Raw genomic sequence first — 13010 nt, forward strand, 5'->3', positions numbered from 1 at the left:
TGCTCACACTGACATAAAATAGTTAGTTCTAAAAAAAAAAAAAAAAAAGAGAAATTAACATTTTGTTTGGACAGAAAAGAGGATTTAACTGCCAGTTTTTGAAAAGTCTGTTTCCACTGCAGGTGCTTTATTGGGAGCGGCGTGTTTGCCCAGGAATTTTGGCAACACTTTTAATGGCAGGGTGGTAGAAGCCTGTGTGTGTGTGTGTGTCTGTGTGTACGTCTACTCAAGCACACGCCTGCTAATGTGAGTGCGTCCGCTGTGTTTTTGTGCCTCCATGTTTTCTGCTTTTGTCAGTGTGGCTTAAATTATAGGTGAGTGCTTGTGCTTTTGTTATAGATGTGTGCAAGTGTGTGTCTGTGTGTGTGTGTGTGTGTGTGTGTGTGTGGTACCTGCACATTCAGGTCACTTTAGTCGGTTCACAGTGTTCTTTCGTGCCTAAAAGGTCGAAACTGATTGGCCGACACGAGGACACAGTGCGCTCAGAGTAATTGCGACAAATTCCTACTCAACAATCCCACTTCTCTCGTTTGTACAACTCTAATTAGGTTACCATGGATACGGGAAAAAACAACTCAGGCAGAAATGGATTGGGTGAGGTGGACTCGAAGGTAATTTCATCGTTTGGTTTCATGTCTCATCGAAGCCAAAAAAGCAGGACTCTTCAACACTGTAATATCTTCATCTTCATCTGTTCTTCATCTCATACCATGAATCACACACACTCCCCTGACAGTGTGTCATCAGTGGCCTTCTCATTTGGTTTGTGGATGAAAGGCTTGATGGTTAATCAAGCAATCTGTCCACTCAGACTGGATAATAACCCATTTCAGTCCCTCAGCTTCAAGACTTCTATCCGAGAAAGTTGAATTATTCACTTTTTTTTTTTTTTTACTTCCTGGAACAAAAATCTGCCACTAATCAGCTTCTGCCAAAGCTCCCCATGCCGATGTGAGCTGCGTGTGTTGCCTGGGAACATTAGATCATTGAACACTATGTCAGGAAGCATCAGCGGCTCCTCTGGGGACATTCAGCATCAGCTGGCTTTTTATATGAATATACTGCAGATTAGAAAGGCTTAATGGAGGGAGCAGATTTTGAGAAAGTCTCAATACTGGAGTAATCTTTTATTTATAAACTCAGCGTCGACTCAACGATGTTCAGGCTGCTTGAACGGAGATGGATGGAATTTGTGGCTGAGGGGAAACTTACTTGCCAATTCGATGTGTGTTATACAGTTTGTGTCTTAGGCTACGTTCAAACTGACTTGAAAGTGGCAGTGACAGTGTCCTTCACACTGCCTGATCAGTCAGTGAAGCACCAGTTTCCACAGGTGATCCCTGGGTCAGGTCAGAAGCACTTACCTGTCTGTTTTTCCAGTGAAACAGCAAATTGTGTGTGGTGCCATTTTTTTTTTTTCCCCAAGGATGTGCCACTGTGCCTCCTTGTCATTATTAGTTTGGAATCACAGGTGTAAACACTTTTGGTACAGGTTGGTACGCCACCTGAATGCACGGTATCGTTTCTCTTCCCCTCTTTCTGTAAAGATGCTATTGTTTGTGTTTAGTTTCTAGGACTGGTTGTTGTTCTTTTCAAGAATTCTTATAAGTGGTGTATTTGCAGGCTTTGCGTTGTCATAAAACCCTTGACTTATTCTCCACCTGTGTGAATAGAATACAGGGAAAAAAAAAATATGAAAGAAAAAGTATAGGTTTATGTAAAATCAGTGCCAACCAAAACAGTCTGCAGAATAGGTGTTTAAATTTGGATCAGTGATGAGCTAAAAGTTTGCAGACTGGACGGGAATCTGTGAGCGTGTGTGTGTGTGTGTGTGTGTGCGTGCCCCGCCTGGCTGAGCTCTGCCTCTCTGTGTACCTACATGGCCGTGCTGATTTAGCACAATTATCTCGACTCCATCTAGATAGACAGCTCATTCAGAAGCTGGAGGAGACTCGCGGGAGACTGCATCCTCTGTAATTCCTCCACTACAAATTCAATTATCTCTCCCATGCTTGTCTTTGTGCCTCCTCCCCTCCCCTCCCCTCCCTCTCCCTCCATCTTCCCATCCTTGTATCTGTTGCTCTTTCTTTGCAGTGAGTATATCATTTGTCGCCGTTCACAGTGACATAAATAAAAATCACTCCACAGTGTTTTCCCATCATCTCATTTTAAACGGGTCTGTTTCTTTGAGGAAGAATTACGGTTGAAAGGTTTCCTGTGGCTTTGAAATTATTATTTGTCCTTTTTCCTGGGAAATAAGGATTCCTCGCCATAATCTGTTTGGTTTAGCCAAGTATCTAAAGGTTTCTGTCTTTCTCTGTCAGGTCTCCATCAGCGAACATCTAAAGCAGCTGACGGAGGCTCACAGGGACTTTGGCCTTCTGCAGGGTGAGTAAAAAACCTCATACATCAGACTGTTGACAACTGACAGGATACCCAGATACTCCAGAAGTGAGGCTCTCGTTCCTATCACAGTCTCACATGCATGACAGCATGTGGATTTAAGTCCTTCATTGATTGATTGGTTGAAATAGATGTACACATTCTCTCCAGCCTTTTTCAGTGTCAAAATTTCCACTGTCCTTATGCTTAACACACATAAAAGATCAAGGGGGAAAAAAATCTGCCTGGGATAGTAGGTAAATTGAAGTCTCTGGGGATGAGACACCATTCACAGTGTCACATTTGTCCATATATAAATGTTCCATCCAGCATGGCAATGGAAATGTAATAGATATAGCAGGACGGATGGAGAGGGTGATGGGGTTATGATAAAGATGACCGTGATAATGATGATGTGGATGACACTGTGAGAATGTACACGTTTTTCATATCTCACTGCTATATTAATACACACCGCATGTGTCCTGGCATTTGTCCCCACAATGCACCGCTCTGTTTTTAACTGCAGCAAATTTTACCCACGGGCACAGTAGCTGCTTATACAGCGGGTAAGTTTCAGATTGGTTAGTGGATGCATTCCAACTGTGCTGACAACTCCCAGATTCCCAGGCTGCTTTAATAGTCGTCGTGCCAACTCTTGTGGGGCATAATAAGTGACATCATTTGCAGTATCTCTTTTTTTTTTTTTTCCTGCTGTTTTTCATTACCACGTATACGACGTTGAGATAAGAGGAAATTTTTTATGTGATATTTTGGTCCGGATGGGCTTGCTGTTGTTGATCCTGCAGTAAAATGTGTGCGTGTGGGAAAGTTTCATAGCCCGCAGATAGTGTGTGAACAGTTGTGACTCCTGTTTCTCTGTCTCAGCAGGATCCGTAGAAAGCCCCTTCGAGCAGGGCGTCTCCCCGAATAATGTGCCCTACTACATCAAGTAAGTACTGCCCTCTAAGGTCCACTTCACTGCTATTTACACACTAAGACTACTTACAAATGCTGACCGACAGATTAATTTAGTTAATGTTAGCTCTTGTGAGGCTGACATAGAATTAACACTGACTAATGAGCTGGTTAAATGTTAAGGGACACAGCTTTAAAGTTTGAGTGTGCTAACCTTTTGTGCTTTGCATTGCCACTAAAGAAAACATCCTGGACTCCTGTTAGAACCTGTAGTTTCACTCACAGGTTTCTAGACCTCCTGCAAGAAAAAAAAAAAAAAAAGTTTGTATCCCTTAAATGAGTTAAGAGGATACAGCAGGTGTTACTCTACATTTTTCTTATTGTCAACAAATCCCATGAAAAGACTCAAACCCGCTATGTGTCGGTCTGTCCTGTGTGTTTCCCTGCTCTGTCGGTTGCTCTCAGCTCCAGGACAAAAAATCTTTTAAAACGCTTAACGAATTGTTTCGTTTCAGGGCTCAGTAATATCCCAAAACAGATGGTGACTGTAGTTTTTTTTTAGCTCAGGAGGAAATAGTGCATTTGTTGGGGGCTATTTTTAGCACATTTTTTTGGTGCTGTATTTGGGAGTATTTGGGGCAACAGGACAGTTTGTGCAGAGGGAGAAGATGAATCAGGCTTCGGGTACACACACAATACTTGCTGTTGGTAGGATGCATTCATTGTTGGTTTGTGTCTGCACATGTTGACAAGAAGAAAAGTTCGGAATATATCACCGTGACTTAGATCTGGCTTCTCTTGATGAAATAAGCTCTGTCGTTTTCACCTTTACAATCTGTTTCCCTGTATCTTGTATGAAAAACTGTATGTGCTGGAAACCACTTCTGTTCACTCCATACCTTTTTATCTAGCAGGATGCACAAACAGAAATGAAAAGCCTTAATATTCCACTCTTCTCATCAACTAAAAACGTCTCTCCTCACTTGATTTTATATTGACTTTTGCATTAAGTCCCACCAGAGCAGCTATATTCAGCAAAGGGCAGGCGAAATGTTGTTTCCTGACTTTTACTAACTGAGGCTGGACTGTTACAGTGTGACTTGTAGTTTACGGTTTACTTGCCTGGTATCACTTATCTAATCCATTCGGCCTTTCTGTCTCTCTTCGACGTGTTCGTCCATCTGTTTGTCAGGTCGTATTTCTTACATGTATTTCTTCATATCTTGACACTTCATCCATCCATCCATCCATCCATCCATCTGTCCATCCAAACGTTCAGCCCTGGATAATGACAGAGAACCAAAGCAGATGCAAACTGATTTTTAATGCTGGGGACAGTTTGAGTTTAAGGCCGCAGCTTTACGTTAAACTGATCCCGGGCTGGTTTTACAGTATTGCTCAGTCATTCATTTTTTTCCTTCTGGCTGGTTCGCTGAGTCACTGTGGTGATCCTTCAGTCACTTTGGCAGGTTGAACACAGGTCCTTCTGATGCCTTTGCTTTCTTTTGTTTATGTTTTTTTTTAACATAATAAGCTTCTAGCTGCTCTTTGAAATATTGCTGTATCCTTTAACACGATCAGTACAGTGTAGGGAGTTGAATTCATTGCTATATTTTGTATAATTCTGCAACTCCGTCAAAATGATGATGCTAAGTTATCCACAGGGGTAAGTGTGCGGTTTCTAATGAAGTTTATATGAAAACAAAATTTGAAGCAAACAAAGTTAGTCTCTATAGTTCAGTTAGCGTTTTCCCTGCTGCTGCAGATAACATTATTATCTTTACAAGGCTCAAATAATGTGCTAAAACTTATATTAAAACTTAGTAACATGATTTCTCAATATTTTCCCCAAACTGCCATCTAACCCTGACGTTTTGTAAGTCTGAGGTCAGTAGGTCAAAACAATTTCATTATGCTTGTTGAGCAGCTGAGTCCCAAGTTGCGGTGCAGTGCGTGCGCTGGTGAATGCTGGGAGATTGTTTACCAATCGTCAGCAGATAGCAGACGATTCGGAGGTGGGATGTGTTAGCTTTAGTAGTAAGCACGGTCTTGCAACTTATGCCTCAACGCTGCAGGATGCACAGAGGAGCGTCTGACTGTCGCTGAGCTGGTACAGAAAGGAATTTGGAGGCACATGGAACGGTTGGATACGTTTTATGTGTATTTTATGTTGATTGTAAGCAATAAGAAGATGTCCTCATTCATTTAAGTAAGTTGGGGGAAGGCTAGGATTAATCTGGAGGGGCTTTAAGCTCTTCGGCAATGCCAGAACTTTTCAAACTTTACAAAGTCGTGCTGAGTCATGATTAGTCCCTGCGACACCAAGCCTATAGGACGGACTTGATTGTTGAAGTTTTTGATGTGACTGTGCCTTTATCCTGTAATCATTACCCCAGCGCCTGCTGATCAGCAAGCTCTACATAGCTATAAGCACCTCCACCTCACATTCCTAACTCATTGGTCAGAATAACCCCGCACTGTGATTGGTCGGCATCACTTCATGCTCCTTCTGCAGTCAGAGAGCTCACAAGAAGGCTTGGTAATCAGCAACTAGCAGCTTGGCATGTTAAACTCTGAATGACTGAGTGAGAGAGATTCCATTAACTGGCACGACACGCTTGGTTGCTTTGGAGAGTTTTAAATAACTTGGAGTTGGACATGGAATGAACTGAAAACACACTTGAGAGTGAGAGAAAGAGGGAGGAGGAAGGAGGGAGGGAAAGAGAAGTGACAGATTCTTCTCTCCACATGCAGAGAGAAAGGTGGACCCGACCAGATCACCGAGACACTGTGAGTGCCAGCTGACCACACAAACACACACACACACACACATACAAACCCTCCACTGTGTGCAGCATGAACACGCACAGATTATATATACAAAACGGGCACATGCACATTAACATTCACACACTAACACACTGAATATGGACACAAGTATGTGGACACAGAGATTACTCTCGCGTGGTTGTTGGGTCTGACGTTCCAAAACCATAGGCATTAATCTGGTGCCACTGTTTTTCATTTAGTCAGATACAAGTAGGGAGTAGTTTCATTTTATGCTGTTATTAAAGGTCAGAAAATAGATAATAAATATCAGTTGCAGTTTTCTAGAATCCAGTGTACCTCACTCAGTTTGCATTCGAAACTTTTGGATATCAAGTTGTGAGAAGAGTAGTATAGAGTTGGATTCTTTCTGAGGGACTGAGAGTCAGGATATCTCTGCCCCTGCTGCTTTAAGTTTGACCACTCTTTGACCAGGTCTGTCTCTTGAGAGTCCCTGAACTTTATGGACGTGCAGTACTAAATTGCTGGAGTAACCCTTTAAATAGAAGATCTGAGTATTTCATCACCAAGAACATAAGTGAGGTCAGTCAGTGATGGTTGTGGTAAACCCTGGCCTGCAGACGGCATTCCAGTACATCCCAAAGGTGTCGGATGAGGATGAGGTCAGTGCTCTGTGCAGACCAGTCAGATTCTACCACACCAGACTGGGAAAACTAATCCCCAAACTGTTGCCACAAACTTAGAAACACCCTATTGTGGCCAGTTATCATTGTATGCGTCACTGGAACTGTGTGGCCCAAACCATTAAAAAAAAAAAAAAAATCCCTGACCAAAGGTATGCAACGTTTACAGGGGTATCCACATACTTTTGGCCATATACAGTACATTGCAGGCTTCACACACACTGCGGCAGCCAATGTGCATACAACACACCCACCCAGGCTACAGCCTACACACACTTAACACACCCACACACCGTGTCTCATGCAGACAAACACTTTCTCATACACATTCAGAGCACAGTGCAACAACATATGGCCGACCAACTGCTTCTCGTGCACGATCACTTGTCTGCTTCTGATTTGATGATTTAGATGATTTCCTCAAACCTGTACCTGTACCCCCCCCCCCCCCCCCACAAACACCTGTGATCACCTCAGTCTCTCTGCCACACACCACACACATCTGCTCACGCTCAGGTATGAAGACACAGTGTTGTGGGGGGGGGGGGTAAAATAACAGTTGAGACTTGCCTATAAATTACAGACTGTTTTCTCTTTGCTGGTGCAACACAGTGTTTCTCTAGCCTTGAACACTGACTCCCAAAGTAAAGAGACCCCCCCCCCCCCTTCCCCCTTCCTCCTCTTCTCCCCCCCCCCCCCCCCCCCCCCCCCTCTCTCTCTCTTCCTGTTCCTCCTCACTCCTCTGAGCCTTGTTAAAAGCAAGAGGTGCCTTTTTCTGCCTACTTCACCCCCTCCTTTCCCTTTTTGTCTTTGCCTCTTTTCCCATCTTTCTCCCTCACTGTCCCTCTGTCTGTCGCTCTCTCCATAGCATTGAATGTTGTAATCTGTGTGCCTTGAAAAGCAAAGAGCCCCCCCATCTCTCTCTCTCCCTCTCTCTCTCTCTCTATCTCTCTATCTCTCTCTCTCTCGTCAGGGAGGTGAAAAACCTCCTCGGATGGTGTCGAGGCTCCTTTGCTTTCAGATACAGGGGCATGGGGGAAGGGAAGCAGAGGCAGGGAGCCTGAGCTCCGCCTCGTCTAGCTGAGCTGTGTCAAGTTTCTCCGGGAAAGTGAGGACTAGGAAACGTGGCGAGTTGAATTTCAAAATAAAAGCATCAACAATTTGCTTCATTTAAAATAAAAATATCAGATTTGTTGTGTGGCCATTAAATGTTTGTCCTATGTCCAGTTTTTTTAGATATCGACAGCCAAGGCCACACTAAACCAGGAGGCCCCAGGGCCCTTGTTATTTAGATTTTAGTTGACTTGTAATTTAACACTGCAAATGCACAATTGTAATGAATTGTTACATGTAGTTACCCTGATTCTTTTGAGGCCCAATACCATAGTTATTGGGGCAGAATTAACTTTGTGTTTCCCCTGTGTAGTTCCACTTTCGCAGGGGATGTGTCAGTTGATTAGGTGGCCCCACAGTTTGGCCCAAGACACATTTGTGTATATACTGTTAAAAGAATGTGGCCCAGAATATGGCCTGAGCAGTCGTATCTCAGTGCGCCTTTGGTGCACCCACACCTGTACTTAAAGCTGTCCACTTGTGATCACATCACCCAAGATGCACCCAACGCCAGAGGTGCAACTTGACATCAGTGCCCTTGGTAGGGAGATAGCTCACTTCCTGTCAGACAGTCAAATCACTGGCACGAGTCCCGCAGAGCCCAGCTCTGACCTCCAATTACGAGCTGAATATTTGTTCCAAAAACTTGTAATTACTGAGTTTGATTACTTATATTGAGACCAGGATGATTTTTTATAACGCTGTTGTCTAATTTAGTTTATTAAAAAAGAAAACGATACAGCATCTTTCTCACCGGTGTTTTTACTTTGAAGCAGTAAACGGAAGTAGTCTTGGTGGTATTCCGGTGGCATGACCCTCGTGTCTCGCTGGCCAGTGAGCCTCTGCAACCCACCGCTGCTGCTTGCAGAGAGGAACACACAGCCACATACACACACATACACTAACACGCACACGTACGCAGACTACACACGGTAATCTTGGACACCTCTCTCCGGTGGTTGAGGACGCCCGTTCAGATCGCGGAGGGGGTCGGGGTATCGCCTCGGTTTTGGCCCTGGAATCGGTTCATATTCACGGGACTCGGAGGGCTTTGATCGGCCGGCGATGCGAGAGCAGCTTCGGAAGTGAGTGCTGGGATGGGGGGCTGGGGGTGGCGGGGCAGTGGGGGGGCTGTTTATGGTGGTGATAAATAATGGTGATGGTAATTGTGCTGGTCGTACTGCAGTAAACCTGCTCACACAGACATCGCACTGGCTGTGGGGGTTTTCACGGCAGGCAGGGAGGCTGTGAGTCCGGGCAGAGAGATCCCCCACATTCCGCAGATAACGCACGTTATTCCATCTGGATTCCAGAATATGCGCAAAAATAGGCGTGGGACTGTTCAAAAAACTGGGCAGAGGTGCAGTCTGATTTATTTTGAACGCGGGGAAATATATTTTCTCACTTCTTGTGTGCTGTTAAGCCAAACCTCTTAAGTCTATCCAAAATGCACCTCGACTGAATGTCACCTCGGCTGTACAGAGACATTTCGTAGCCAATATTGAAGCACACAATCAAATATGCAAGTATAAGTTTAAATATACATGTTTGAATCGAAGTGATAGATCCCATAGCGCATGGAAACGCAGACAGAAGGTGATTTTTTTTTTCCCTATGAAAAAGCAGGAAAACTGTTCTGTTCGGTAGCCATTAAAACCCAAACAGCCCCTTCCTTCACAGCGGCTGCTGGTCACGGTTGTTGCCGGGGAACCGTGCGAGGTGTGTGGCCAGTGAGCCTCTCCGTCGCCCCCCCCCCCCCCCCACTCTGGATACCCGAACCGTGCAAATCCCGATTCTTTCTATCGACTGCTGGACTACTATACCGCGTAGCTGCTCGTTGGAATTAAAAAAAAAAAAAAAAAAAAAAAAGGAGGAGGACTGAATGCGTTAACGCAAACAGACTGCAAACGGAGATCTGTGTCGCTTTCGTTTATTTGCTCGGGTGTGTTTGAATTTGGCCCGACGGGGATTTGTGTTGATTTATGCGTGTGTGTGTGTGTGTGTGTGTTTGTGGTGCATTTGCTGAGCTTTTGTAAGAAAAAAAAATCACAGCCCCAGCAAAGCAGCAGTGTGTTACTGTCTTGCATTCCTGCACAGTCAAAAACGCGCACACTGAGGTGCAAACACAAAATCACCCCCGTGCCAGCAAAGCAGCCCGTGTCCGGATCAGTGCGTCTTTTTGGGGGGAAGGGGGGGGGGGGGGGGGCGGTGTGTGTAGAGGCGTGCGCGTCGTGCACGGCGATTTTGATGCCGATGCGTTGGTCTATTTTCGGCATGGAAATAATGCCAGCCCCCCCCTCCCCTTTTTTTTTTATTTTTTATTTTTTTTTTTATAGCGCAAACAGCGGATTTTTTTTTAATTCTGTGTGTGCTGTTCATCCACATCTTCTGTTGATCAGGTTTTGGAAATAAACTGAGATGTGTTTGTCCTGCAGAGGAAATACACGAATCACTATTCATATATATGTGTGTATGTGTGTGTGTGTGTGTGTGTGTGTGTTCAGGAGTTGGTGAAATGAGAGCAGAGGATGCGGGCTGCCTTATACAGATTTTTGGCACCAGTGTGATTGCAGGTGTGTGTGTGTGTGTGAGAGAGAGAGAGAGAGAGAGCATGTGTGCCCTGACTAAATACAGCTGATGGATAAAAAGCCACAACACACACACAAGGATGCAGCTCCAGTTTCTGGATAGTGGCTCTGACATGCCCAGGCATGGTTGTTATGGCTTGTGTGTTTGCCATCTTTGTATTTGGTGGAGATGATTATCAACCACAAGCTCCATTTAAGCTTAATCTGTGTTTTTTTTTTTTTTTTGTTCTGGGTGAATTTCTGCATTCAGAGGCAATGACGGAAGAAACTTTCCCACATACGAGCTTGCAGGCCTTTTCTGTTCAGGTGTCAGACTCTAGATAATTACAGCAACAAAGACCTTAGAATAAAAATGCATGTATTGGCATGTGAGAACAAACCGGATGCAGTTAATGAATTACTTGCTCAAAATACCAGCAGCTGTCAGATGTTTTAAGATGGTACACAGTGACCGTCGTTGTTAATCCTCAGGGGATAATTGGCCCAAACTCCTACAGCTCAAAACCCAAAATGCAAAAAAAAAAAAAAAAAGAATGTGGGCCACTGAAGAACCAGAGAGAAAATCTGTTTCTTGTATATAGAGAATTAAACCAACGAAGGATGTAGGACCTGAGTCCGCCTGGGTATTAAAACCTGCACTCACACAAACATAGACTCTTTCGTGGTGATGGTGCTGGCAATGATGGATTCGATTTCACTGCTTTTAAAATGGTTGATAAAATAGTCAATGAGCTGTTTTATGAGGGAACAGTTGCGCCCAGTGTTCTCTATAATCACTAATATTTACCAGTGGTTTCAGCCTCCCGAAGCCAAAGGTGTCAGAAGACCTGTTTCTCTCTGGTTGAATGTAATTTCACATTGATTATGACAACAAGCCGAGGCTGTGAAAAACAGAAACATTTGCCAAAGGTCACAAAGTAAAATGTGTGAGGAATGAATTTGTTCCATTGGGCTTCAGTTATCTCTTTGTTGAAGGCTGAGCCGCTGCAGCGTGAGGGCTGTGTGGTGTGTGTGTGTGTGTGTGTGTGTGTTTAACATTACATAAGGTCGATGGTGGACGGGCTCTGCCTTTCCGTGCATTCAGCTGATAATATAGAAATGAAGCCACCATTTTCACGTGTACGCCACCCAGGCCGTACTGCTGAGAGAGCTCGGCTCCTGCAGCAGTGTGTGTGTGTGTGATTTTTGGGCCGTGGGACATAGGTGCTGTAACTGAAAGGACACAAAGTCCAGAGTGGACTCGCTGTGCGTCCATGCTGGCGACACCTCTGTGGCTGGAGGCGTTGCGTTTTTTTGGGTTTCGTGTCTGTCCGTCCCGTTCTCTCGAACTTGATATCTTGAGAACACCTTGAGGGAACTTCTTCAGACTTGGACAGATGTTCACTTCAAGACTCAAGGATGGACTGGTTAGAGTTTGATGGTCAAAGGTCAAGGTCACTGCGGCCTCGTATACATGTTTTTGGCCATAACTTAAGAAACAAAAGAAGCAGTTTGAAGATGTCTGTGAAATTATGATAGTAGAATGATAGATATCATGTTCTTTCATTACCATGAACATGCACTGAGGTTGATTTTGACGCCATCCTCATCCTGCCGCTCTAAATACTCAACAGAGCACTAAATGTAGATTAATCCGCAGCTGAAAATAGTCCCAAACAAATACATTATATCCCGGTGTTCAGAGGCTTCAGTGAGCCACATTGTTGCACATGTTCCTTCATCACCATAAACACACACTAAGAAAAATAGAGAACAGTAAGTCATGTCCTTTAATAAATCCCAAGATGTTGAAATCAGATGCGAGAAGTTGCGTTTCTAAAATAGTAACCTGCCATTACTATAAATGATTACAAGGAAAATACAGTAATTACAGTTATCGTTTAGCTCTGTGTGACGCCTCGGGTTTTGCCGGTACTTTTAGGTTGCCTTTCACAAACAGCTTCCTCTAATAACCCGCTGATGAATATAGCTTTCAGTCTTTTTCACCCGCTTTCTTCTCCTTTTCCCATCCCATCCCTGAAGGCCCATTGTCTGGAGCTCATTCAGATGCCTCGTGTGCAGGAAACATTCTGCTGGGGCTCACTCTCGGTGATAGGCAGAGGAAGACATCACCGTAGCCCATAAACCACCTTTAATCATTCATCCAAGAGCCATAATTGACTGCGGCGAGAAGTGACACTCGTGTCTCTGTGCGAATCCATTATTTAAAAATGCCTATCTGTCACCGCCGGCAATAAGCTATTCAGCTGCCTGTTAACTGTAATATGTAGCATTGTGCGTTCACACGTGCGAGTGCGTGCCGCTGTGTGTCGGCACGTGGTGTGTTATTGTTTGTCAGAGAGTGGCTGCAGTTCAGTCACAGATGAATGTCTAACCGTTCTTGGGGAAATAAAAAAAAAAACAAACAAACCTTGAGAAATAATCGGATCAGATTCTGATTCCGATGTTTTTCTTCAGTATTAGAAGCTTCCAAGTGGTTGTCGCCTGCAGCTGTGAGTAGTGAAGGCAGCAGGACTCAAAAGCAGGATACACTCTGAGA

General features: G+C 44.3%; 1 protein-coding gene across 4 annotated transcripts in view; it reads left to right on the forward strand.

Moving 5' to 3' along the window:
* The window catches only part of dmd (dystrophin), a 198804-nt gene that overhangs the window by 164005 nt on the left and 21789 nt on the right, over window positions 1-13010 (forward strand). Inside the window, exons 64-66 of one of the 4 annotated variants that reach the window (XM_041032420.1) lie at window positions 2325-2388; window positions 3271-3334; window positions 6055-6090. In XM_041032420.1, coding sequence (XP_040888354.1) covers window positions 2325-2388; window positions 3271-3334; window positions 6055-6090 — 164 coding nt within the window. Of the gene's footprint in view, window positions 1-2324; window positions 2389-3270; window positions 3335-6054; window positions 6091-8727; window positions 8969-13010 lie in introns of those variants that run through there. The other 3 variants (XM_041032421.1, XM_041032423.1, XM_041032422.1) reach the window with 3 other exon arrangements.

The sequence above is a fragment of the Toxotes jaculatrix genome, chromosome 24, assembly GCF_017976425.1.
Source record: "Toxotes jaculatrix isolate fToxJac2 chromosome 24, fToxJac2.pri, whole genome shotgun sequence".
In the NCBI taxonomy this organism is placed as follows: Eukaryota; Metazoa; Chordata; class Actinopteri; family Toxotidae; genus Toxotes; species Toxotes jaculatrix.